General features: G+C 36.8%; 1 protein-coding gene across 2 annotated transcripts in view; it reads left to right on the top strand.

The window, feature by feature from the left end:
- IFNAR1 (interferon alpha and beta receptor subunit 1) overlaps positions 1 to 24,395 on the top strand; it is a 57,862-nt gene extending 33,467 nt beyond the window's left edge. The window contains exons 3-11 of one of the 2 annotated variants that reach the window (XM_043997702.1): positions 690 to 871; positions 2,069 to 2,220; positions 2,361 to 2,502; positions 2,936 to 3,050; positions 10,094 to 10,287; positions 10,385 to 10,542; positions 11,723 to 11,873; positions 18,593 to 18,738; positions 22,025 to 24,395. In XM_043997702.1, the coding sequence (XP_043853637.1) occupies positions 690 to 871; positions 2,069 to 2,220; positions 2,361 to 2,502; positions 2,936 to 3,050; positions 10,094 to 10,287; positions 10,385 to 10,542; positions 11,723 to 11,873; positions 18,593 to 18,738; positions 22,025 to 22,237 (1,453 nt within the window). In that variant the 3' untranslated portion in view covers positions 22,238 to 24,395. The remainder of the gene's footprint in view (positions 1 to 689; positions 872 to 2,068; positions 2,221 to 2,360; positions 2,503 to 2,935; positions 3,051 to 10,093; positions 10,288 to 10,384; positions 10,543 to 11,722; positions 11,874 to 18,592; positions 18,739 to 22,024) is intronic. The other variant, XM_043997703.1, reaches the window with a different exon arrangement.
- The last annotated feature ends 475 nt before the right edge of the window (positions 24,396 to 24,870 follow it).

Here is a 24,870-nt window from a genome sequence, read left to right as displayed (position 1 = left end):
GAAAGCAAAAAGTGCTCTTAAAATCTCCTAGAACAAGGTGTCCCCCCCATCCATTCATTAAAATTACTCAAGCAGGGGCAGCTAGGTGGCTCAGTGGATAAAGCACCGACCCTAGATTTAGGAGGACCTGAGTTCAAATCCGGCCTCAGACACTTGACACTTACTAGCTGTGTGACCCTGGGCATCACTTTACCCTCATTGCCCAACCCCCGCCCCCCCCCCAAAAATTACTCAAGCTTTCTTAAAAATTAGAACAAAGATAACCTTAAAGCACTATATAAATGCTAGATATTATTATTATTATTATTATTATTATTGTTATTATGCCTTACTGAGTCTAACTGAAAATTTATACTGACAAATTATATTTTAGTGCTTATGTTCTAAACCCTTTGTGTATAAGCCCCCATTATAGGCAGTGATTTTTTGTAGTGAGCAGGATATGTCTGATACAAAGACCTGACCCCCTTGTAAATCCTCCAAAGGGTAATTGTAATTGAATTGATTTTTAAGAAAGTGTCCATGACAACCTGTAGTCTTCTCTTTATTTTTAGTGTACAGATAGTAACACAAATAATTTATAGAAATTATTACTAAAGTAATAGTGTACTTAAATTAGAGCTTTCTTAATTTTAATATATATACTTAATTAACACTTATTTTGTTGTTTTGTTTTTTAAAAAAATAAGTCCTGATAAGATGAGCAATTGGATCCAATTGATTGGATGTCAGAATGTCACTGGCACCAAATGCACCTCTACTTTAACCAGTATAACTATATTTGAAAAAATCAGAGTGCGTATAAGGACTGAAAAAGGACACGAAACATCACCATGGTATAATGTTTCCTCATTTGTACCATATCAAATAGGTAAGGAGCCAGTTCCAAGTTAAATTGTGTATAGTTCTTTATTAAAAGTATTGTCATGCTATTGATATGTACATGAAATTCAATTGGTCATTGGTCTGTTTCTAAAACTAGGTAGTAGCACAGCAATTCCTAATTGAAAATGCTTTTATAAAACACTTCTGCTATAAAATTTATAACATTCTGTTAGGGCATAAAGTAGAACATACCTTCAAAAAATGTCTGAGGGCTTATCAACACTAATCTATTGTCTCATAAACTATATGGAGAGTAATCGCATCTCAAGGAAACTTCTTTGGGTGACCTCAACTACTATCAAGATGTCTTAAATTAAATGTCATGATATATTTTTTAAAGGTCATTTTCTTGAAGAAAGCTTATTCTTAGAAAACAACTAGCTTACCCATAATTATTTATATCCTTCTTTCTTTCTATTTGTTCATTGTAGCTATGACACATGAATGTTTCTTAAGACAGAATATTGAGCAAGACTTTCATAGAATCTGGATGTCCACTCTTTACCCCCAGATTACCTACCCTAATGTTTTTGTTTGTTTGTTTGTTTTTGGTTTTCTTGAGGGGCATTGGGGGTTAAGTGACTTGCCCAGGGTCACACAGCTGGTAAGTGTCAAGTGTCTGAAGCTGGATTTGAACTCAGGTACTCCTGAATCCAGGGCCGGTGCTTTATCCACTGTGCTACCTAGCCGCCCCTACCCTAATGTTAAATGCAAATTTTTTCCGATTTATCCATTACTAAAAGTGAGGTTCTGACATTGATTCTCCAGTCCAGGGATTCTAGAGGTGCCATGTTCAATGTGCAAAGATGACTACATGAACTTTTCACCTGTAGTTGTTGGTATTTTTACTTCTAAGGATCCCTCTTTTGTTGCTTCAGTTAGAAAGTAGTTTATTCCTGGAGCTGAATTCTAAATCACTTTTAATGTGCCCAAAGTATGTCTGGAAACTTAGTCTAAGCCCTTCATACTCTCTACTGTTGAGGTTCCTGAGCCAGATGGTACTTCCCAAAAATATAGCAGTGTAAATGCCCAAACAACTTTAAAATATTGTTCTTACCCTAGGTCCCATTTCCTAACCTTTTTCATTAATTATTGACATTGATGATAAAATTATTGATTTGATTTATATGTAATTATGTATATGTGTATACATAAAAAACAATTTTTGTTTTTACCTTTCCAGCACAAATTGGTCCTCCAGAAGTACAGTTAGAAGCTGAAGATAGAGCAATAAAAATAATCATTTCTCCTCCAGGAACAATAAACAGCAGCATGTGGGTTACTGATAGTTTTACCTACAATTTAGTTATTTGGAAAAACTCTTCAAGTGTAGAAGTAAGTAATAATTGGGTTTCTAAAAATTTGATTTGGGGATACAATTGATTTTTAGAAGAATGAGAAATAGAAGAACATGTGAAAAATTAGATTCCCAAATTGAATTTTACTTTAAAAAGAATACATTTCTTTCATTGCAGAAAATCAATCTGACTGTTTATCACAGAGATACAATTTATGATCTTTCACCAGAAACTACTTATTGTTTAAAAGTTCAAGCAAGATTACGTAAGCAGAAAAAAATTGGTTCCTACAGTCCAGTATTATGTATAAATACTACAGGTAAGAAAGATATATTAGTTTAAATCAGCTAGGAGATGTGCATGTATTTTTAGAAAAAAACAAGATCACTAGGTTGTAAGAGTATTTACATAATTTTAAAGGTATGTATTTGGGATTTGTCTGAAGTTAATTCACTGCTTCTTGTCAAGAAAAGGGTGGGGTTTTTTTAGAAGACAAAGATTTTTCCCTTAAAGAAATAATCTTATAAAAATAGATTGCTTTTTATCATTTCCTCATCCGTTGAAAGAAGATAGTTTGCTTTTAGAAAGCCTTCTATAAAATGCCATCTTAAAAGTGTTTTAATATTGTTGGGTTATGACATTTGATAATTATGTTTGAGCAGTATATCTTACTAGAACTAGAGTTGTTAGCAGTATGTATCATTTTGCTAGAGCAAAAATTTAACTTTTTAAAATATTATTTTGCTTTCTAGCTGAACATATACCACCTCGTCCAAAAAATGTAGAAGTTGATGCAGCATATAATAAATATGTTCTTAAATGGGATTATCCATATGAAAACATGAACTTTCAAGTTCAGTATCTCCTGTAAGTTCACTTTCCTTGTCTCTGTATGTTATGTTCTTCTTGCTTAATGCTTTATTTTCTAACCAAAGACTCCCTATCTACAATCTGGTTAATTCACTTGTTTTTACTCCCACTTGGTTTAACATCATCCACTAAACTGTGTCTTTTTTCTTTCAAAATTTTAAGTCTCAATTCTTCCATGAAATATTTTTAAACTGGTTATAATTATTCATGCCGTTATTTGACGCCATTACCCTTCCAATTTTCCTAAGTACTTTATGTGGTCTTGGGTGGGAGGTTGAGGAAAGGTAGCAAGGAGAAAACAGTCTCTTCCTCTGACGACTGGCTAGCCAACATGAGAAGCAACCAAGTACCAGTTGAAGGGAACCAAGCTCAAATCAAAAGTCAAGTGAAATATGTGACACTGGGGAAAGAATAGAACAAAGAGAGAAGAGAAACTTATCTATTACGGGGAAAAGGAAGAAGAAAGAGAATGAAATGAGTCAAGGAAAAGAAGTGTTAGTAAAGATCTAGAATGGTGAATTAAAAGAAAGGAAGTAAGGAAAAGAGGAATCAGGAGTGGGAGAGAAACCATTACTCCCAAGATCTATTTATCATTCTTCCAAATTAGATGGTCTAAAAATGGATCTACTGGGGGCAGCTAAGTGGCGCAGTGGATAAAGCATTGGCCCTGAGTTCAAATCCGGCCTCAGAAATGACGCTAGCTGTGTGACCCTGGGCAAGTCACTTAATCCTCATTGCCTCACCCAAAAAACAAAAAATGGATCTACTGAAAGGAAATATAACTTTTCACTAGTATTAAAGTATAATCACACACACTAATTAGAAAGTTGGTGCTGATGGTTGTTTTGGCATGTCCTTTAAGTTTTACCCTTAGTATACTTAACAGAGCCATTGAAGAAAGAGATGTTTCAGAGTGTTTGGCTATTCATTGATTGGTAGACAAAACATACACGAAATAGTTTATTAATGATGACAATATATAATTTCAACTTCAAGGCAAGTGATACAGGTAAGTGCAATAGAAGTTGAATAGGGAGATCTTTGTATGCTGAGGTGGCCAGAAAAATGCTTTGTAGAGGAAGTGGAATTTGAAGTTTGGGGCACTTGCAGTGAGCTTGGAGACAAGACAAAGAGGAGGCCAGATTGGCTGGATAGAATTATTCATATTGAGAAGTAATGAGAAGAGAGGCTTTGATGGGTAGAATGGCTGCAGATTGTGCAAAAACTTGAATGCTTTATGGAGAAATTTGCATTTATTCTTTTAAAATCAAGAGGTTTTTTAACAGGGCAGTGACATAATAAAATTTATATTTTAGGAAGAGTAATGTGTCAGCAGTATATACGATGAATTTGTTTGGGAGAAACAAAGCAAAGATCATTTAGGAAGCTAGCATGAAGTAAGGTGAGTCTAGGTTAGGTAATGGGATGGTATTGTCATTCATAAGAGACAAATGACACATTTCAAAGGAAGCGACTACAGGATTCCATAAACATTTATATAGAGAGGATCAGGGAAAAGGAAAAGTCACACATTATTAATTTCTTGAACCTGGATCAATGAATAATAACTTTATAGACTGAGATAGGGAGTTGTCTTGGGGAGAAAGATGAATGAATGAGAAAGTATTTATTAAGCATGGCTGGATGTCTGGAGCTATCTAAACATAGGGCTCTCCCTGAACAAGACAGTGTTGTTCCCACCAGCAGTTCAAAAGCTGAGTGGCTTAGCTCCAACAAGGTATAGTGTCTGGAGGTTTGGTTCAGAGGGTATAATAGAAGTAGGAAGGCATAACTGGAAAAGAGGTGTGGAAAAGTGTGATTTGAGGCAGGTTACTCTGCCCAGTCAGGAAAGCCCAGCTCCAGGGCAAAAAGATTTTAAAATGAGTAGCTCATCTTTTTCAGGCCATAATCTGGAGGTCTTTGGAGGATTTTGTAGCAGAAGTAGAGTAGCACTTCAGGAAGATGATCTGGGACAAGCATAAATGAGGACCTAAGGCCATCTGAGAAATAAGAGCCAAGATCAAGTTGAGTTTGAGGGGATCAGGAAATATGGAAGAGACACGGGATTAGGTACTGTATGATTGGTTGAGGGAAGTTGAACGTATGGATTTGAATCCTCAGCATAGCACACATGATTGAAACTGTCAGATAGGATCAGGTCACCAAGAAAAAGAATTTAGAAAGAATGGAACAGGGGAATAAATATGAACCTTGAGCATGTGATTAATGAGGAAGGAAGAAGGAGAGGCAGTATAGGAGAAGTTAAAGGAGCAGTCAGAGAGATCTGTTCAAGGTAAGAGGTAGAAACAGCAACAGTGAGTGAAAATTATTGATTTCAGCCCAATAAAAGGGAAAATACCCAGAACCATCTAAAATTAGAATAGCTGGGCAATCAATGAGCAATGAGCCTTTATTAAGCACTTAACATGTGTCAGTCACTGGCAAAAAGATAAAAAAAGAAAGCCAAAACAATGCCCGCCCTCAAGAAGCTTACATTCTGATAAGGGAGAAAACCTGTTAACAAATCAGTCTATATGATAGATACAAAGTAGATTAAAAAGTAACCATAGATGGTAACACTACCTGCAAGAAAGGCCAGGAAAGTCTTGGAAAAAGTGGTGTTGAGCTGGGTTTTGAAGGAAGAGGGGAATTCTAAGAAACAGAGGTGAAGAGTATTGAAATGGAGAGTATTCTAAGCATGGGGGACAGCCAGGGCAGGGCAAAGTCATGGAGATGGGAGATGGAGCATTGTGTGTGAGGAACAGCAAGCAAGCCAATACGGCTGGACCATAAAGTTCATGGAGGGGAATAAAACAAAAGAACACTAGGAAGAAGAGAGACAGATGGGATGAGCTTCAAAGGCCAAAGGAATTTATGTTTGGCCCTAGAGGTAGTACAGAGCCACTAGCGTTTATTGAGTTGAGGAGTGATGTGGCCAAATCTGTACTTTAGGAAAATCACTTTAGGAGCAGAGGAGGATATATTGGAGTAGACAGAGACGAGTCTGGGACATCAGTCAGGGAGCTCTCGCAGTAATATAGGTGAAAGCTAATGACGGCCTGAAACAGAGTGCGGTCTGTATGAGTTAAAAGAAGGGGCTATATAGCAGAGATGTTATGGAGATAAAAATTACAAAATCTGGCAACTAATCAACTCTGTGGGGTGAGTGAGTGTGATAAGACAAGTACAACAATGAAGTTGCAAGTCTGGGAGGGTGCAAATGCCCTTGACAATAATAAGGAGGTTGTGAAGAGGGATAGATTGGGGGGGAATGATAAGAAGTTCTCTTAGGCTATGTCGACTTTGAGGTGCCTTTGGGACGTCTAGTTCAAAATGTTTAGTGGGTAGGACAGGTCCTCGGGAGAGAGACTAGGGCTGAAAATAGAGGACCTCCCAAAGGTTATAGAGCATTTTTAAGCTCTAATAAATTTAGAAGTATAAATGCTTCAAACTTAGAAAAATATCATTCAAAAGTTTCATTTGTAAATGTCTTTTACGTTTATGAAGTTACGTGAATTCTGAATAATAAAATTTTAATTTTAACAAGACAAGGCACCCTGGTATATATGTGTGATAGTATTTAGATGACACTTTCTCAAAACAGTATAAGGCATTAGTTCAAAAAGGCAGATCCTCTTGTGTAGGCCACCCCAGTCATCTGAGCTATCTCGATTAGTTTTTTTTCTTATGGGGAGTCATGACAGAACTCTCATATGCATCAAAATTTCACTCTTTGTACAAATTAAAACAACTCTGAGGTACCACCTGACACCTATCAGATTGGCTAAAATGACAAAAAAGGAAAATAATAAATGTTGGAGAAGCTGTGGGAAAATTGGAACACTAATGCATTGTTGGTGGAGCTGTGAACTGATCCAGCCATTCTGGAGAGCAATTTGGAATTATGCCCAAAGGGCGATAAAGCTATCCATACCCTTTGACCCAGAAATACCACTTTTGGGTCTTTCCCAAAGAAATCATGGAGAGGGGAGAGGGACCCACATGTACAAAAATATTTATAGCTGCTCTTTATATGGTGGCAAGGAATTGGAAGTTGAGGGGATGCCCATCAATTGGGGAATGGCTGGACAAGTTGTGGTATATGAATACAATGGAATACTATTGTGCTGTAAGAAATGATGAGCAGGAAGAGTTCAGAGAAACCTGGAGGGTCTTGCGTGGGCTGATGATGAGTGAGATGAGCAGAACCAGAAGAACATTGTACACAGTATCATCAACATTGAGTGTTGATCTACTGTGAGGAACTATATTCTTTTCACCAATGCAATGGTACAGAAGAGTTCCAGGGAACTCATGATAGAAGAGGATCTCCAAATCCAGGAAAAAAAAAAAATATGGAGTATAGATGCTGAATGAACCATGCTGTTTCTTTTGTTTTTGGTGCCTTTGTTTTTTCTATTTTGAGGTTTTTCATCATTGCTCTGATTTTTCGCTTATAACATGACTAATGCAGAAATAGGATTAATGTTATTATGTGTGTATATATATTATATATATATATATATATAAAACCTATATCAGATTACCTGCTGTCTAGGGGAGGGGGAGGGAGGGGAGGGAGGGAGAAAAATCTGAAATTGGAAAGCTTGTATAAACAAAAGTTGAGAACTATCTTTACATGTAACAGAAAAAATAAATAAATAAATAAATAAATAACAAAACAAAACAAAAATTTCACTCTTTGGGTGATCTTAAAGCTAGGATTATAAATATAATTCTTTCAGTCTCTAAAGAGCAGCTGATAAAAATATTTACAAAGTTCCAATATCAACTAGAGCTTTGTATAGTGTATGATGGTGATTGTATTGAATTTTAATAAGAAATGTCAATATTTTACCATTTTTAATAATTAACCCTTAAATTTTTTTTAAAAGCTTGTAGCATTTATACTTCTGAAATTATTAAAGCTTAAAAGTGCACTAAGGGGGGGCAGCTAGGTGGCGCAGTGGATAAAGCACTGGCCCTGGATTCAGGAGGACCTGAGTTCAAATCCAGCCTCAGACACTTGACACTTACTAGCTGTGTGACCCTGGGCAAGTCACTTAACCCTCATTGCCCCACCAAAAAAAAAGGGCACTAAGGGGCAGCTAGGTGGCGCAGTGGATAAGACACTGGCCCTGGATTCAGGAGGACCTAAGTTCAAATCCAGTCTTAGACACTTGACACTTACTAGCTGTGTGACCCTGGGCAAGTCACTTAACCTTCTTTGCCCCGCCTCCGCAAAAAAGTGTACTAAGACTCTTTGGAACACTTTGTACAGCTCTGGGAATTATTTGCATAGAGATCATAATTGAATCCATGGGAGCCAATGAGATCACCATTTAAGCGAATAGAGAAACGAAGAAAAAGGCACAGGAAAGAGCCTTATGGTCTGCTCTTCGTTAGATGTTTAGGAAAGATGACAAAGGAATGGTCAGACAGGTAAAAGGAGAATTCCAAGGAGGAAGATTATCCAGGTCGTAAACAGTATAAAATGCTAGAGAGATATAAAGAATGAGTTCTCTATCACTAACAGTCTTCAAGCCACATAGTCGTCCCTGACTAGCATGTTATAAAAGGATTCTTGCTTAGATATAGCTTGAACTAGATGACTTCTGTAGTCCCTTTTAACTTTGAGAGCCTATAACAGCAATCTCTTAGTGGTACCACTGATCACCTATTTTCTCCATGTTGGAAATTTTGATGTGTTCTCTTGTATCTTACATCATTTACCAAGTCTTATCAATTCTAGTTCTATATCTTTTGAATCCATCACTACTTCTCCGTTTCTGCTTCTACCATCCTAGCACAGGCCATCTTTTATCACCTGGTGGGATTATCGCAAAAGGCTCCTCGCAGGTCTTCTACCTCCATTTTCTCTCCCCTTCAAGTAGCCCTTCACATTATATCCAGACATCTTCCTTATTGACCAGGTCGCATCATTCCTCTGCTCAAGGCCTTTCAAGTTGCTCCTTACTGACTACATAAAGTTTGTATTCTTTTCCCTGGGAGCAAAACCATTTCCAAACTGGCAATCTACTCTTCAAGATCCATTTCATATTATTCCCCTCCATATACTTTTTTTTTCTTTCTTTTTTTGCAGGGCAATGAGGGTTAAGTGACTTGCCCAGGGTCACACAGCTATTAAGTGTCACGTGTCTGAGGCTGGATTTGAACTCAGGTCCTCCTGAATCCAGGGCCAGTGCTCTATCCACTGAGCCACCTAGCTGCCCCCTCCATATACTTTTTATTTCAGCCAAACCAAACCACTCATTATCTCCTTACCCCATGTTCCTTTTCTTATATTGCTCCATGTACCTAAAATGCTTCATTCTTCTCTTGAATACCTAATCATCCTGTAAAAGCCAATGTAAATGTCACTGCTACCAGGAAGCCTCCTAAAATCATTCTCAGATCTCACATAGCACTGTGTGTTTCTTTCTTTCTTTCTTTTTTTTTTTTTTTAGTGAGGCAATTGGGGTTAAGTGACTTGCCCAGGGTCACACAGCTAGTAAGTGTTAAGTGTCTGAGGCCGGATTTGAACTCAGGTACTCCTGACTCCAGGGCCGGTGCTCTATCCACTGTGCCACCTAGCTGCCCCACACTGTGTGTTTCTAATGAACTTAAATTTCATTTAACAGTAATAGTTATTTATGATTATTGTCCCTTCCCCTAATAAACTACAAACTTCCTAAGGGCAAGGACCATGTCTTCTGCAAATTTTGCGTTTCCTAGTGCCTAAAATGATGGTCTGTATACAGTAGGCACATAATAACTTTTTTTTTTTTTAGTTTGGAGAGGAGAATTTTTCAAGGAGTAGATAGTAAACACTTCAGACATTTTGAGAAACTGAAAATAAGCCAGGAATATTTTGTCAGGGGCATTTAAAAATCTGATTTATGGACCCATGATTTGTTTATACTATTAAATGATAAAAATGAGTGATATGAGTAAAATTATTTCTAAACTTTATAAAGGTCTAATGTGTTTAATTCTAATACTGTTGATTTTTTTTAAGTAAATTACACTTTGTTTTATAGTGGCTATTATAAAAGAAGTCCAGCTGACTACTCCAATAAATGGAAAACTATATCTGATTGTAAAAATATCATAAGTCGACAATGTGACTTATCAAAAGAAATCAAAGAAGGAATTTTTTATCTGCGTGTACGAGCTTCAAATGGAACTATCACATCTTTTTGGTCTGAGAGAAAACTTGATACTAACATTAAAAGTAAGCAGATTAATGTTATAATTCTTTTATTAATGTGAGTACTTTTAATTTTTATTTTTCTAATAAGATTTTTTTTCTCTCCATAAAATATATCTAGCCAGAATAGATCCTCCAAGCATAGAAGTAAAATCCAGTGAGGATTCATTATCTGTCTACATTAGGGAGAATTCCGGAAAATCTGAAAAAATTCCAATGAGCCAGGATTATCCATTAATTTATGAAGTTACTTACTGGGAAAATGCTTCAAATATTGAGGTAAAAACATGAATACTATTTCTCAATTTAAGAGTTCATGAGGTTCATCTTTTTTTTTTTTTTTAGTGAGGCAATTGGGGTTAAGTGACTTGCTCACGGTCACACAGCTAGTAAGTGTTAAGTGTCTGAGGCTGCATTTGAACTCAGGTCCTCCTGACTCCAGGGCCGGTGCTCTATCCACTGCGCCACCTAGCTGTCCCCATGAGGTTCATCTTAACTAGATTAACTATGTGTTAGAGATATCAACCAATGCCTACTATATCCCCTATTGGTCCTAGGAATGCAGATATAAAGAAAAAAACCATCTCTAATCTCAAGGAGTTTGCATTCTAACAATTTGAAGTTGTAAATTTGGAGTAATGCTTGAACTTTAAGGCTTTACAATTAACTCAATCACAGGTAGAGGAAATGGTACCATTGACGGTATAGGACATCAGTTAATCTGTTTCCCCAGATTGCTTTTCCTCTCTGAAATAAGAATCAGAAAAGCAGTCTCTGAAGATGCTGATAGTTAGGAATAGTGAATTCAGTTTTTTTACCTCCTGTTGCAAGTCTGAGCAAATTGAAGTGATATAGTCACTTGATCCTCAGAATCCACCGTCATTATTGCTCAGTAGCAGACATCTTTCACTTGAGAATTAGTCAGCTTTCAATTGACCATGTTTGAGAAAAGAAACAGTAGCATGGATTAATCCAATATAGTAAAAGATAATCATTTCACAGCTAGATATAACTTAGTTTACAGAATTTTTCTTTTTTGGCAGGAACAAATTTAACTTCTCACCTTCTGTGCAAACTATGCAATTTGCATTCTTTGAAACCTTATCACCTAATGCAATGGCAGCACACACACACCAGAATAATAATAATAAAGCACTTTATATATTTGATCTTCACAACAACCTGTGAGATAGGCTGCATAAATATATTCACCCCCAGTTTACAGATGAGAAAACTGAAGCCTCAAGAGAGGTTACATGATTTGTTCAAAGCCATTGAACTCATTAGTAATACTGATGGAGTCTTCTGACTCCAAACTGAATGCTAAGTAGAGGTCAGTTTCGAATTAAATACTTGGTACTCATTATCCACAAAATGGATATTTCACATTGACGTAATTGAGAGTTGACTCCTATATTAAAATGTTTGTGTAAACTTTTCCCTTTTTTTTTCTTTACAGAACAAAATGATAGTAAAAGAGAAATTATGTAAAGTTTCTGATTTGCAGCCCCTGGTTCTGTATTGTTTCAAAGTCAAAGCACTTCTTGAGAGTGACAAGAACAACAAAAGCAGTGAATTTAGTAATGTTGTATGTAGTAAAATAACACCAGGTCAGTGGAGATTTTTTTATGTGTATCTGTATTATAAATGAACTTGATAAAAATTATTTTATTCAAATATACAAAGGCATTACAGTCTCCTGGAACTAAAACAATTTTAGATTATTGATAATTGCTATTAAAATGTTCCCTTTTCTCCTCCCTTCAACTATATACCACTAGATGAATTAATGTTAAGCTTAAGTCTTTTAAGTAGTTTTTCAGGATACACTTATGAAATTGCTTAAAGACAGTGTTTCGTTATTTTTTTTTTGTCATTTAATAAGTATGTAAGAAGTCTTTCAAATGCTTCATGAAAGTTAGCTTGGGTTTTGAACTCCATATTATTTCTTTTTCCTTTTTCTTTTTTTAAGTCAATTGTTTTCCATTTTAAATTCTCTCCCTCCCACTTCCCCCTTTCCCACCCATTGAAAAAGCAAGAAAAATAAAACTGGGCCCAAATATATATATATATATATATATATATATATATATATATATATATATATATATATATATATATATATATATATATATATACACACACACACATATATATACATACATATATATACACATACATACACATACATATATATACATATATATACATATATACATATATATATATAGTGTGTGTGTGTGTTTAAGGAAAACAAATCCCCTCCTTAGACATATCAAAAAAAAAATAGCTTCAGTCTGTGCTCTGAGTTGAGTTCCTCTCTAACTGGCAGTGGATAGTATATTTCATCATGAGTCTGGGAACTGTGGTTGGCTCCATTGTGTTAATCAATGAATTCTATATTATTTCAACCAATGTCCCCATATTTTTGTTTCCCCCCATAAATCCTTAGTATCTGACTTACCATATGCTCTTTCAAATCTCTTGCATATTGCTGCTGCTGCTGCTGCTTCTTCTTCATGAGGCAATTGGGGTTAAGTGACTTGCCCAGGGTCACACAGCTAGTAAGTGTTAAGTGTCTGAGGTCGGATTTGAACTCAGGTCCTCCTGACTCCAGGGCTGGTTCTCTGTCCACTGCGTCACCTAGCTGCCCTGCATATTGCTTCTTAATGTAATTAAGATATTTTAGTTTGTCACTTTATTATTTTGTTGGTTCTTTTTAGCATATAAGATGTCTTTGTCTCATTGTGTCGCCTCAAGTGGTAATTATAGGTGCTATTTAAAGAATTGTTTACTTAATTCTATTATCTCTATTAGATATGTTAGAGACCAGTGTACTTTTTTGACTGAGAATATAATAAAAGCACATAATAAGATCTTTCTAAGAAATTATATTAATTTTTAGGATGTGAATTTATGGACTATGTGCTTATAGAAAACTAATCTGGGGGCAGCTAGGTGGTGCAGTGGATAGAGCACCAGCCCTGGAGTCAGGAGGACCTGAGTTCAAATCCAGCCTCAGATATTTGACACTTACTAGCTGTGTGACCCTGGGCAAGTCACTTAACCCCAATTGCCTCGCCAAAAAAAAATAAATAATTTAAATGACATAGTGGTGTTTAACAGTAATAATAGCGGGGCAGCTAGGTGGCACAGTAGATGAAGCACCAGCCCTGGATTCAGGAGGACCTGAGTTCAAATCTGGCCTCAGACACTTGACACTTACTAGCTGTGTGACCCTGAACAAGTCACTTAACCCTCATTGCCCCACCCCCAAAAAACAAAACAAAACAATAATAATAGCTTAGGAGACATTAAGTTTGTTAAACAACATAGCTATTTTTTCATAAGGTCTTCTATAGTATTTTTTAAAAAAACAAGCTTCTAAATGTTTTCTATACAGAATAAATCATTCAAGCAGAATTTGAATGGAATCAACCAAAACTTTCCTCTACAAATCACCTAGTGGTCTTCCCACCTCTGCTTAATAACCTTCCATGAGGAGTTATCAATTACTTCCTAAGTTAGAACTTTCCCCCTTGGATAGTGCTCATTTTTAGGAACTTTTATCCTTACTTCAATCCTAGAGCTGTCTCTCTGCAATTTTCACTCATTGCTTCTAGTTCTACACTCAGGAGCCAAAAACAATCCCTAATCCCTCTTCTGCGTGACAACTCTTCAAATATTTGAAAATAGCTATCATGCCCTAATCACCCACCCTCAGACAGTTTTTCTCTTCTCCAAGTCTCCAGTAACTAATCCTTAGGGTATGGTCATTAGTCAACAAGTTTCTATCCTGAAATATGGTACATGGAACTAAATACACTGCTATAGATGTGCTCTGACTCAGACAGATTTGAAATCTTTCTGCAGTCCAAGAGGCTCTTAACACAACTTCAGATGGCATTAAATTTTTTTGGCCATCTTGTCATAACATTGACTTAAATTGAGCTTGCAAATCACTAAAACCCATGATCTTTTTCTTAAGAATTATTATCAGGGGGCAGCTAGGTAGCACAGTGGATAGAATACTGGCCCTAGATTCAGGAGGACCCGAGTTCAAATCTGGCCTCAGATACTTGATACTTACTAGCTGTGTGACCTTGGTCAAGTCACTTAATCCCCATTGCCTCCCACAAAAAAATTTTTTTTTAATTTTTAAAAAAGATTTATTATCAGCCAGTCCTCATCCTAACTTAAGATTTTTTATTTTTACATTTATCTCTGCTAAATTGCTAGTATAGTCTATGTTAAGAAAGGCATACTGTCCAGCACTTAAGAGGTGATAGTCCCAAGCAGACCACATCTGAAGTATTCTTTACTTGGTGCTGTATTTTAGGAGGGACCTTGATAAGCTAGGAAGCACACAGAAGAGTGGATTCAGGATGGTGAGGGGGCTAAAGACAATACTGTATAACGATTGGTGGAAGGAACTGAGGGACTTTGGCCTGGAGAAGAAAGGATTTTCAAAGAAGGGGATGATATCCATTGTCAAGTATTTGAAGGGCTTGTCACATGGAAGAAGGTGTAATGATTGGAATGACGCCACCTGCTGGAGACTTACTGTAGAAGAGTTCCGCCCATGAAACGAAGGTCTTTGAGGGCAAGACCAGGAGTCTTTTCTTTGGCGTCAGGAAGTGACGCAGGCTAGTGGGAGGAGGAAGGCAGAGACTGGCGCTCAGTCTCGGGCTCTTTCCTGAGGACTCTGGTGGAGAGCGGAGCTAGAAATGTGCTCTCCCTTTAATAGATAGGAATCTAGGCCTTTCTCTCTCTTTACCAAATTCTTATTCTCCTTAATAAATGCTTAAAAGTCTAACTCTTGCTAAAGCTTATAATTTATTGGCGACCACTCATTAGATATTTTAGACAGTTTAGCTAGAATTTTAACCCTTAACAAAGGGTTTGACATGCTTTTCTTGACTTCATAGGGCAAAACTAGGACCAATGTCTGGAAGATATAAAGATGCTAAGTTATGCTTGGTGTAGGGCTATCTAGGCAGGCTTGGGATGCTTCAGTGGAGGTCTTTAAAGACTGACTGAGTCATCACTTATTTTTTTTTTTGCAGGCAATGGGGGTTAAGTGACTTGCCCAGGGTCACACAGCTAATAAGTGTCAAGTGTCTGAGGCCGGATTTGAACTCAGGTACTCCTGAATTCAGGGCCGGTGCTTTAACCAGAGTCATCGCTTATTAGGCATGTTATAGTGTGCATTCCTGTTCAGATTAAATAAATAGAAGGAGAAGAGGGTCCAAGACACTAACTCTGTGACCCTGGGCAAGTCACTTAACCCCAATTGCCTCGCCAAAAAAAAAAAACTAATTTAAATGGCATAGTGGTGTTTAACAGTAATAATAGTGGGGCAACTAGGTGGCACAGTAGATGAAGCACCAGCCCTAGATTCAGGAGGACATGAGTTCAAATCTGGCCTCAGAGACTTGACACTTACTAGCTGTGTGACCCTGAGCAAGTCACTTAACCCTCATTGCCCCATCCCCAAAAAACAAAACAAAACAATAATAATAGCTTAGGAGACATTAGGAGCCTTGACGGATACCCACAGTTAATGGACTTAACCTAGCTAAAAATTCATCAAATATATTTTAGAATTGGCTTGAGTTCTTAAGGGGGGCAGGTAGGGAAGGAGGAAGAGAATTTGGAACACAAAATGTTTTTTTTTAAATTAATAAAGTATTTTATTTTTTCCCATTACATGTAAAGATAGTTCTCAACTTTTGTCTATACAAGCTTTTCAATTTCAGATTTTTCTCCCTCCCCCCTTCCCTAGACAGCAGGTAATCTGACATAGGTTATATATATATACGTGTATATATATATATATTTTTTTTTTATATTTATATACACATAATAACATTAATCCTATTTCTGCATTAGTCATGTTATAAGAGAAGAATCAGAGCAATGATGAAAATCCTCAAAATAGAAAAAACATCAGCACCAAAAACAAAAGAAATAGTATGGTTCATTCAGCATCTATACTCCACAGTTCTTTTTTTTTTTTCTTGGATTTGGAGATCCTCTTCTATCATGAGTTCCCTGGAACTCTTCTGTACCATTGCATTGGTGAGAAGAATATAGTCCATCACAGTAGATCAACACTCAGTGTTGATGATACTGTGTACAATGTTCTTCTGGTTCTGCTCATCTCACCCATCATCAGCCCACGCAAGACCCTCCAGGTTTCTCTGAACTCTTCCTGCTCATCATTTCTTACAGCACAATAGTATTCCATTGTATTCATATACCACAACTTGTCCAGCCATTCCCCAGTTGATGGGCATCCCCTCAACTTCCAATTCCTTGCCACCACATAAAGAGCAGCTATAAATATTTTTGTACATGTGGGTCCCTTTCCCCTTTCCATGATTTCTTTGGGAAAAAGACCCAAAAGTGGTATTGCTGGGTCAAAGGGTATGGACAGCTTTATCACCCTTTGGGCATAATTCCAAATTGCTCTCCAGAATGATTGGATCAGTTCACAGCTCCACCAACAATGCATTAGGGAACACAAAGTTTTAAAAATCGGTGTTAACAATTTGTTTTTACATGTAAGGTGGGGAAAAATTCTAAATAAATAAACCTATATATCTTAGAAATGGGATTTTTATCAGACAACTTGCCACAAAGATTTATACCTACCTATTTGCCTGCCTCTCTTTTAATTGTAGCTAAATTTGGTCTTGTTTGTGCAAAAAACTTTTTAATTTTATTTCATCAAAATTGTCCATTTTTCCTTCTCTGATCCTCTTCTGTCTCTTGTTTGATAATGAACTCTTCCCTTATCTATCTCCATAGCTATGATGGATAATTTCTTCCTTGCTCCTCCAATTTATGATATTACCCTTGATGTCTAAGTCATGCACCCATTTGTAATTTATCTTGATTTTTAGTATGAGATGTTAGTTCATACCTAATTTCTGCCAGACTACTTTGGCTCCCCTGTTCCTCCTCTCTTCCCTTACCCAGTCACAAATTCTTATGCTTCTTAACTCCCTTCTTCTCTACTCCCCCAATCCCCCCATTCTCATGTTCACTGACTTATCAGCCCTACCCAGTGTGTCTTGGGAAAGGTTACTATTTATATCACACACAGAAAAGGGAATATGAAATGTCAAAACTTGCATTACAGAGTGGTTAGAACAGAAATTAATTTCTTACTTTTACCTACAGTTTCAGTCTGGTGAAAGGCTATTAGATAAGCCTCATTAAGGCATAATACAGTTTGGCAAATCTACTTTAGCAGTTTCATTTTTCACCTCTTCGCTGGACACTGTACAATCATACAGTCAACACTGATCTTCTTGTTGGAAACCTCTCTCCACGGAGTATTCAAATTATCTTTTTTTTTTTTTTTAGTGAGGCAATTGGGGTTAAGTGAGTTGCCCAGGGTCACACAGCCAGTAAGTGTTAAATGTCCGAGGCCAGATTTGAACTCAGGTACTCCTGACTCCAGGATTGGTGCTCTATCCACTATGCCACCTGGCTGCCCCATATTCAAATTATCTTAATGCCAGAATTTTTACTTCCATTAACCAATACTGCTTCAGGGATGGCACTCATTTTTTGGTAGAAGATTGTGATGCTACCTTTTCTCCAGACCTTTCAAAATTCACAAAGTCAAAGCTAAAGGAAGGCTTCCAAGGGCCATAGTACAAACCTAACTGGTTCCCTATTCCATGTGGGAAATAATAATTCCACTTGAATTATACTGGGTTAGAAAAAGTCTGTATCCAAGGGGGTTGCTGACTGGAAATCTCCCCATCTTCTATTAGGTATAAGTAGTACTCATGTTATCAATTATTATAATTGTTGAACAGCCAACCAGGAGATTCTCAGTAGACAAGTCATACAGGACTGGAAACCAACTCCCATAGATCACTGTGTTTAACCAGAATGCTACAAATATGTTTGTTTTTTGAGGGCAAAGGGAGGTACCTATTAAATTTGTTACAAGGGAAGGCTCACGGGGCAGCTAGGTGGTACAGTGGTTAAAGCACTGGCCTTCGATTCAGAAGAACTTGAGTTCAAATCCGGCCTCAGACACTTGATGCTTAGTAGCAGTGTGACCCTGGGCAAGTCATTTAACCCTCATTGCCCCACAAAAAAAACAAAAAAAAAAAACAAGGGAAGGCTTAGTGGGTGATAATGGTAGTATATTAGAAAGTGCCTGAGATGGAAGACAAAGAGCAGCAGTAAGATAGATGGATGGATGGATGGAAGTATGTGTGTGTTTGTGTGTATTTTACTCACTTTTTTCTCTTCCTAGAATGCCACTTATTAAATTTATTTTACTTCCATTTTTTTTTTTCAGGTAATCAACAAAAAAACTTGATCATAGTCGTTTGCTCTCTATTTCTCATGGGACTGATCCTCGTATCTTTTGGTTTAAAATATCTATTAAAATTGGTAAAACATATGTTCTATCCATCTTACAAACCTCCTTCAAATATAGCTGAGGTATGTGGCACTTTTTTCCTCTTCTTTTGGAGGGATACAGAATGTACAGAATTCTGGTCCCTGACGAAAAATTGTTAAAAATCTATAGAATAGAGGGGCAGCTAGGTGGCAGAGTGGATAGAGCACCGGCCTCGGATTCAGGAGGACCTGAGTTCAAATCCGGCCTCAGACACTTAACACTTACTAGCTGTGTGACCCTGGGCAAGTCACTTAACCCCAATTGCCCTGCCCCCAAAAAAACCCTAGAGAATGTTAGAATTCCATAGAATCTTTAAGATTTACTAAAGACAATCTCATGGGCTGGTCTGGGCATTTCCTCTAAGTTACAGTAAACATATAAACAATATAATCCATATGATCAAATAGAAATCACAGAGAATAGCAGGATTTGCTACCAAATGCCACACTCTGACAAACCAGAGTCTGTGTCACTTAGTTTTTGCAATTTTAAGTTTTTGAAGCATATTGTGAAAATGAAATAACAATAAATTGTCACACTTAGAGGTATGAGATAACTGATATAAGAGCTAGTACACATCTAGGCCTCCATAATAACTTGCGGTTAGAAACCTGTAGAAGGAAATGGTGACCGCTCGTGTCCTAAATTTTACATTATGGATATCACAAAGGGCCCTTTTTGTATACACTTATTTTATATCAATGCCCTGTGCCTTTAGATCCTTTCTCCCAATTAATTCTTGGTACCTTTTAGGGAAACACTACATTATTGCACATGGAGCATGGCTATGTTTTTTCTTGGTCCTCATCTTTTTGCCTTTCTTCAACATTTTATACTGTCAACCATCTCTTCCATCTGAACATTTTCTTCTCTGTTGGCTTCCTTGACACTATTCACTTTTGGTTCTTCCCCTACCTGTTAATTCCTTCTTGTTTTATTTCTCTAGTTTATCTTCCTACCCTTTAAACATGAGTGTTCCCCAGACCTTCTCTATATGTAATCTTTACTTTCATATCTCACCTGTTCCTAAGTATTCTCTCTCCAGAACTCATGTGCCACATTTCCAGGTGCCTATTATATATCTCGGTCTGAATTTCCCTCTACCACATCGAATCTAACATGTCCAAAACTGAAATCATATTCTTTCCACTTAAACCTGCTCTTCCTCTTAATTTCTTAATCTCTGTTGATAGTACCATGTCCATTTACCCAGATTCTTCTGTCTCCCTTCTCCTACATTTAATTAATTGCCCAGTACCAACATATTTTTCTCTACTCATGCTGTCACCAGCCTAGTTTAGGTTCTTATTATCTCTCACCTGAATTATTATTGCATTCTCACAAATCTTTCTGCCTGTATTCTCTTCCCCTCTATTCTACCCTTCATATAGCTACCAAAATGATCTTCTTAAGACAGGTCTGAATATGTAATTTCCCTGCTCAGAAACCTTCACTGAAGCCCTATGTGCTTCAAGAATAAAATACAAACAAACAAATAAATAAATAAATAAAAATTTTAAAAAATTAATAAAATACAAACTCTTTAGCCCAGATTTTAAAGCTGCTAACATTCTGGTATCAAACCACCCTTAACTCAATTAGCTACTCACCAAACCTGACATTCATTTCCCATAGATGGCATCCCCAGATCTTGGAAGCTCTCCTTCCTCATCTGTGCCTTTTAGAACCTTTACCTTCCTTCATAGCTCAACTTGGATGCCATCATTTTTCCTGTGAAGACTTCTCTAAACTGGCTAAAAGTGGCCTTTTCCTCCTCAAATTTCCTGGAGCAATTTGGATCTTTACTTTGCCCCTGTCATAGCCTGCTTTATATTATATTTTGTTGTTGTTGAATCATTTCAGTTATGTCCGAATTTTCATGACCGCATTTGGGGTTTTCTTGGCAGAAGTACTGGCATGGTTTGCCATTTCTTTCTGCAGCTCTTTTTACAGATGAGGAACTGAGGCAATCAGGGTTAAATGACTTGCCCGGGGTCATACAACTAGGAAGTTTCTGAGACTGGATTTGAAGTCACAAAGATGAGTCTAACCAACTCCAGGCCCATTGCTCTATCCATTGTGCCACCTAGCTGCCCACATATTATACATATATATCTATATCTATCTATATATATATATATATATATATCATACTTCTCCTTCAGTAGAGTACAAGTTCGTTGAGTGTAAGGACTGTCTTTTTTTTTCATCTTTGTATTCTCAGAGCCTATACAATTCAACAGATATTTATTCAGTACTTAATAGATACGAGACACTGAGCTGAGTGCTGAAGATGCAATGGTAAAACAAAACAATCCATGCCCTACAGAAATGTATACCCCACCACCCTCTGTGTAATATATACAAGGGTGTACACAGGTTAAGAAATGAAACATGAGGAACAGAGAGGCCTAAGTACCAGGAGAATCAAAAGAAGATTTTAGCATAAGAAGTAGTACTTTGAAATCATCTTTTCTAAGAATGGCAAAAGTCCTATAAGAAGGCACAAAGGGCAGTGTTCCAATATAACCCTGAAGGACTTAGGAAAATTGTAGCCCATCTACAGAGAAAGAACTGATGGTATCTGAAAACAGATGGAAACACATTTTTTAAAAATTTTTTTTCTTTGACAATTCCTTAATCTGAAGCTTTGTTTTTTAACTGTTTTCTCTCACAACCTAACTAATGTGGGGATGGTTTCCACGACTACTCATGTATAACTTATATTGAATTGCTTGAATTCTTGGGGATGGGGGTGGGAAGGGAGGGAGGAAGAGAAGTTGGAACACAAATTTTTTAAAATTTGATGTCAAAATTTTTTTTCACATATATCTTGGAAGATAAAATTCTAAACAAAAAAATAAATAGATACAAGATAGATAAATAAATAGATAAGTAGATAAAGAAATGAAGGAAGGAAGGAAAAGGCAGCTAGGTGGTGCAATGGCTAGAGTACTGGCTCTGGAGTCAGGAGGATCTGAGTTCAAATCCAGACTGAGACACTTGACACTTACTAGCTGTGTGACCCTGGGCAAGTCACTTAACCCTCATTGCCTTACCCCCCCCCCCAAAAAAGAAGAAGGCACGAAGATCAGAAATGGAATGCTGATAACAGTCCTTTTCATTATGCTTACCTAAAATCTTAAATGTAAGAAGTAGTATAATCCAGACTATTTCAAACTTTCTAGTCTCCATTTCTTTAATTTAATTAAATCTTCTAGGTTTCATGTATTTATATGCCAAAAAAATGAATACTAGAAATAGTTTGACAACCATATTAACTTAATGATTTTAAATTATTTTGTTTCTGTTCTCTTTCTTCATTAGTGGTTCTCTGGTCAGCCATTGAAAAATCTCCTTGTCATTTCAGAAGAACAAACAGAAGGTTGTATAATTGAAAAAACAAACATTCTTGTGTTAGAAGAAACAAATCAAAATGGAAAAAATAGTGATATTTGCAGTAAGCAAGACAATCATGATTCAGGACATTGTTCCAATGAGGATGAAACTAGTAGCAATAAAATGACTGAAGAAACATAATGTAGGAGACTATGCAACAGTAAACACTCTGGTGTATTACCTTGCCAGAGTTTAGGTTGGGAACCTGAGTGCCATGCCCCTCTTAGTAATCCTGAGAGAATTATCAACAGAGAAAACTTCAATATTCTTAATGAATCCATCTCTATTAAAAAGTGAAATTCCTAGCATTTAAAGACATATAACTATGAAGTATATTGCTTCTACATTTATAAATGTCTTCAAGGTTCTGTCTTGGAGTTATATCCAGAAGTTGAACACCTGCCTCTTGAAATGACTTCTAAATATTGTTTTTTGTTACTGCTTCATGACTCAAGGTATTAACTGAATTCAGTGTGCTACTTATCACTTTGTGGTCAAATGGTAATCTTTCATTTACTATTAAATTGTCTTATCTTTCAGAAGAGAGATGTAACCTTTGGATAAATCATAAGGCGGAATCCTTTTTTTTTCTTTTTCTTTCCCCTTTTTTTCTCTTTTTTTTGGGGGGGGTGGTGGTGCTGTGGTCTCTTCTGCTGTTACTAAGGCAATCTGCAGTCTGCAGGGAAGGCTGCTGAGAAGAAACTAACTCACTCTAACCAGCATGCCACCCATTGGGAGCCAATTGAAAGCAGTGTTTTGCTTTGGGGTTTTTTGTTTGTTTGTTTTTTTAAAAGCAGCCTTAAGTAACAGAAAGGAAAATCTTGTGAATCCACCCACCTGTTGCTGTAACTTTCAAGTTGAATTTCCTCTAACTTTGTAGTTAGAACTTAAGTTTTTTTAAACATCCTTTAATATTCCTTCATCCTCTTTATAATAAGAATTGAATAATAGATCTCTGAACTGGAAAAAACCTCAAGAAATCATCTGGCTTGGCCCCTTGGCAAATAAGGTTCATTTTTTCCATTTTACTGATAAGAGCTGAGGTCTAGAAATGTTATATGACTGTCCCTTGGTTAAAGTCACACAACTAGTAAGGGGCCCACTATCTTGGTTATAGAGCTATAACTTTTTATTGGAATTTATAGACCTAAAATTATTAGGATCTGGATAGTTTGCTCAGAAAAATATTTTTCAAAGGTTTATTTAGGTTTATTAAAGGTTTATGGAGACACCAATGATAATAAATCACATTTATATAGTGCTTTGAGGTTTGTAAAGTCACAACCCTGTGAACTAGGCAGTACAAGTATTATTATCTCAACAAATAAAGTCCATGAGATTTAGGGTGTGACCTCACTCTGTTCTTATAGCATAATATGAAGTATAAAGCAGGATTCAAACCCAGGTCTTTTAAGTCCAGCATTTTTTCTGAAATGCAATACTATATCTGTAGGGATCTTCATTATCCCATGAGACTGAAGGTATAACATAGGCAAAAAGGAAGAAATAGAATAGGACTACATCAGATTTAGGATTGGCAGAAACTTGTTTAACCACCTTGTTTTATAGTTGAGGAAACATAAGCTCCCATAATTTGTGACTTACCCCAGGTCATTTAAGGAATGAGTCGTAGTATATTTCAAAGAGTAAAGTTATAAGGTGTCAGGAAATTACTTCAGTTAAAGAGAAAAATGATTATTAGCTTATTGTTTGATCACTTTGTGGATTAACTATTTCCTATTTTTATATATAAGGTGACTTCTGCTAGACCAGTTTTTCAGGCCCCCTCCCCCTACTCTTCAGCCAGTATATGCTCAAGAAATGCAAACTTTGTATTAGCCTAAGGAAAAGGCAAACCTGTTTCTTAAAAGCCATATGCATTCCTAATAAGTGATTTTTTTTTTTACTCTGTGCTCATTACAGCATCCATGCCACTCCTCTGCTAATATGGATTACCAGAATTTGACTGTTAGGGAGATTTCCCACACATTCTGATGCTCCCTAGGAAGTGTTGGGAAACCCAGCCTAGAGAGCACTATGGGCCTGGGCCTGATTTGTTGTTTTTCAGCTGTGGTATATGTCATTCAGCATCCTTAGATGACAAGATTTCTTAGGCCTATGTTAGAGTACAGGGCAATTTCTAAGACTCCAGAGCCATTTTGGGTGCATAAGGAAACTGATTTTGGCTTGAAACTCCCCTGGAACAAATGTATTATATATGTACTTTTGTATATACCTGTTTTATATATACTTATATGTATATGTTGTACATATTATTGTCTATAAAATGTAAGCTTCTTACAGACTTTTTTGTTGTTGTTATTATTTTGTCTTTGTATCCATAGTGCCTAGTAGGCTGCCTGACACATAACCAACTTTTTTTTTTTTAATTAAGATGGTAGTTTATTTAGGGGCAAGGGAAGGGAAGGGTGGAGAGAGGGAAACCATGAAAGAAATCCTTGGACTTCTCATGGGGAGATAGGCACAAAGCACGTGGCTCAGAGGTACCAATCTCCACCAAATTTTAATAAATGTGTTTTTATTGATAGATGTTCACATGCTGCAGATCCCCCAGAGGGCTCTGGAAATAACTTTTTTTTTTTTAATCAATCTGCCTGGGGGCAGCTAGGTGGCACGCTGGATAAAGCACCAGCCTTGGATTCAGTAGGACCTGAGTTCAAATCTGCCCTCAGACACTTGACGCTTACTAGCTGTGTGACCCTGGGCAAGTCACTTAACCCTCATTGCCCCGCCCCACCCCAAATCAACCTGCC

Source organism: Dromiciops gliroides, chromosome 3, assembly GCF_019393635.1.
Source record: "Dromiciops gliroides isolate mDroGli1 chromosome 3, mDroGli1.pri, whole genome shotgun sequence".
Classification (NCBI taxonomy): Eukaryota; Metazoa; Chordata; class Mammalia; order Microbiotheria; family Microbiotheriidae; genus Dromiciops; species Dromiciops gliroides.
Note: the sequence above shows the minus strand (reverse complement) of the source record. Positions and strands in the feature narration are given on the sequence as shown.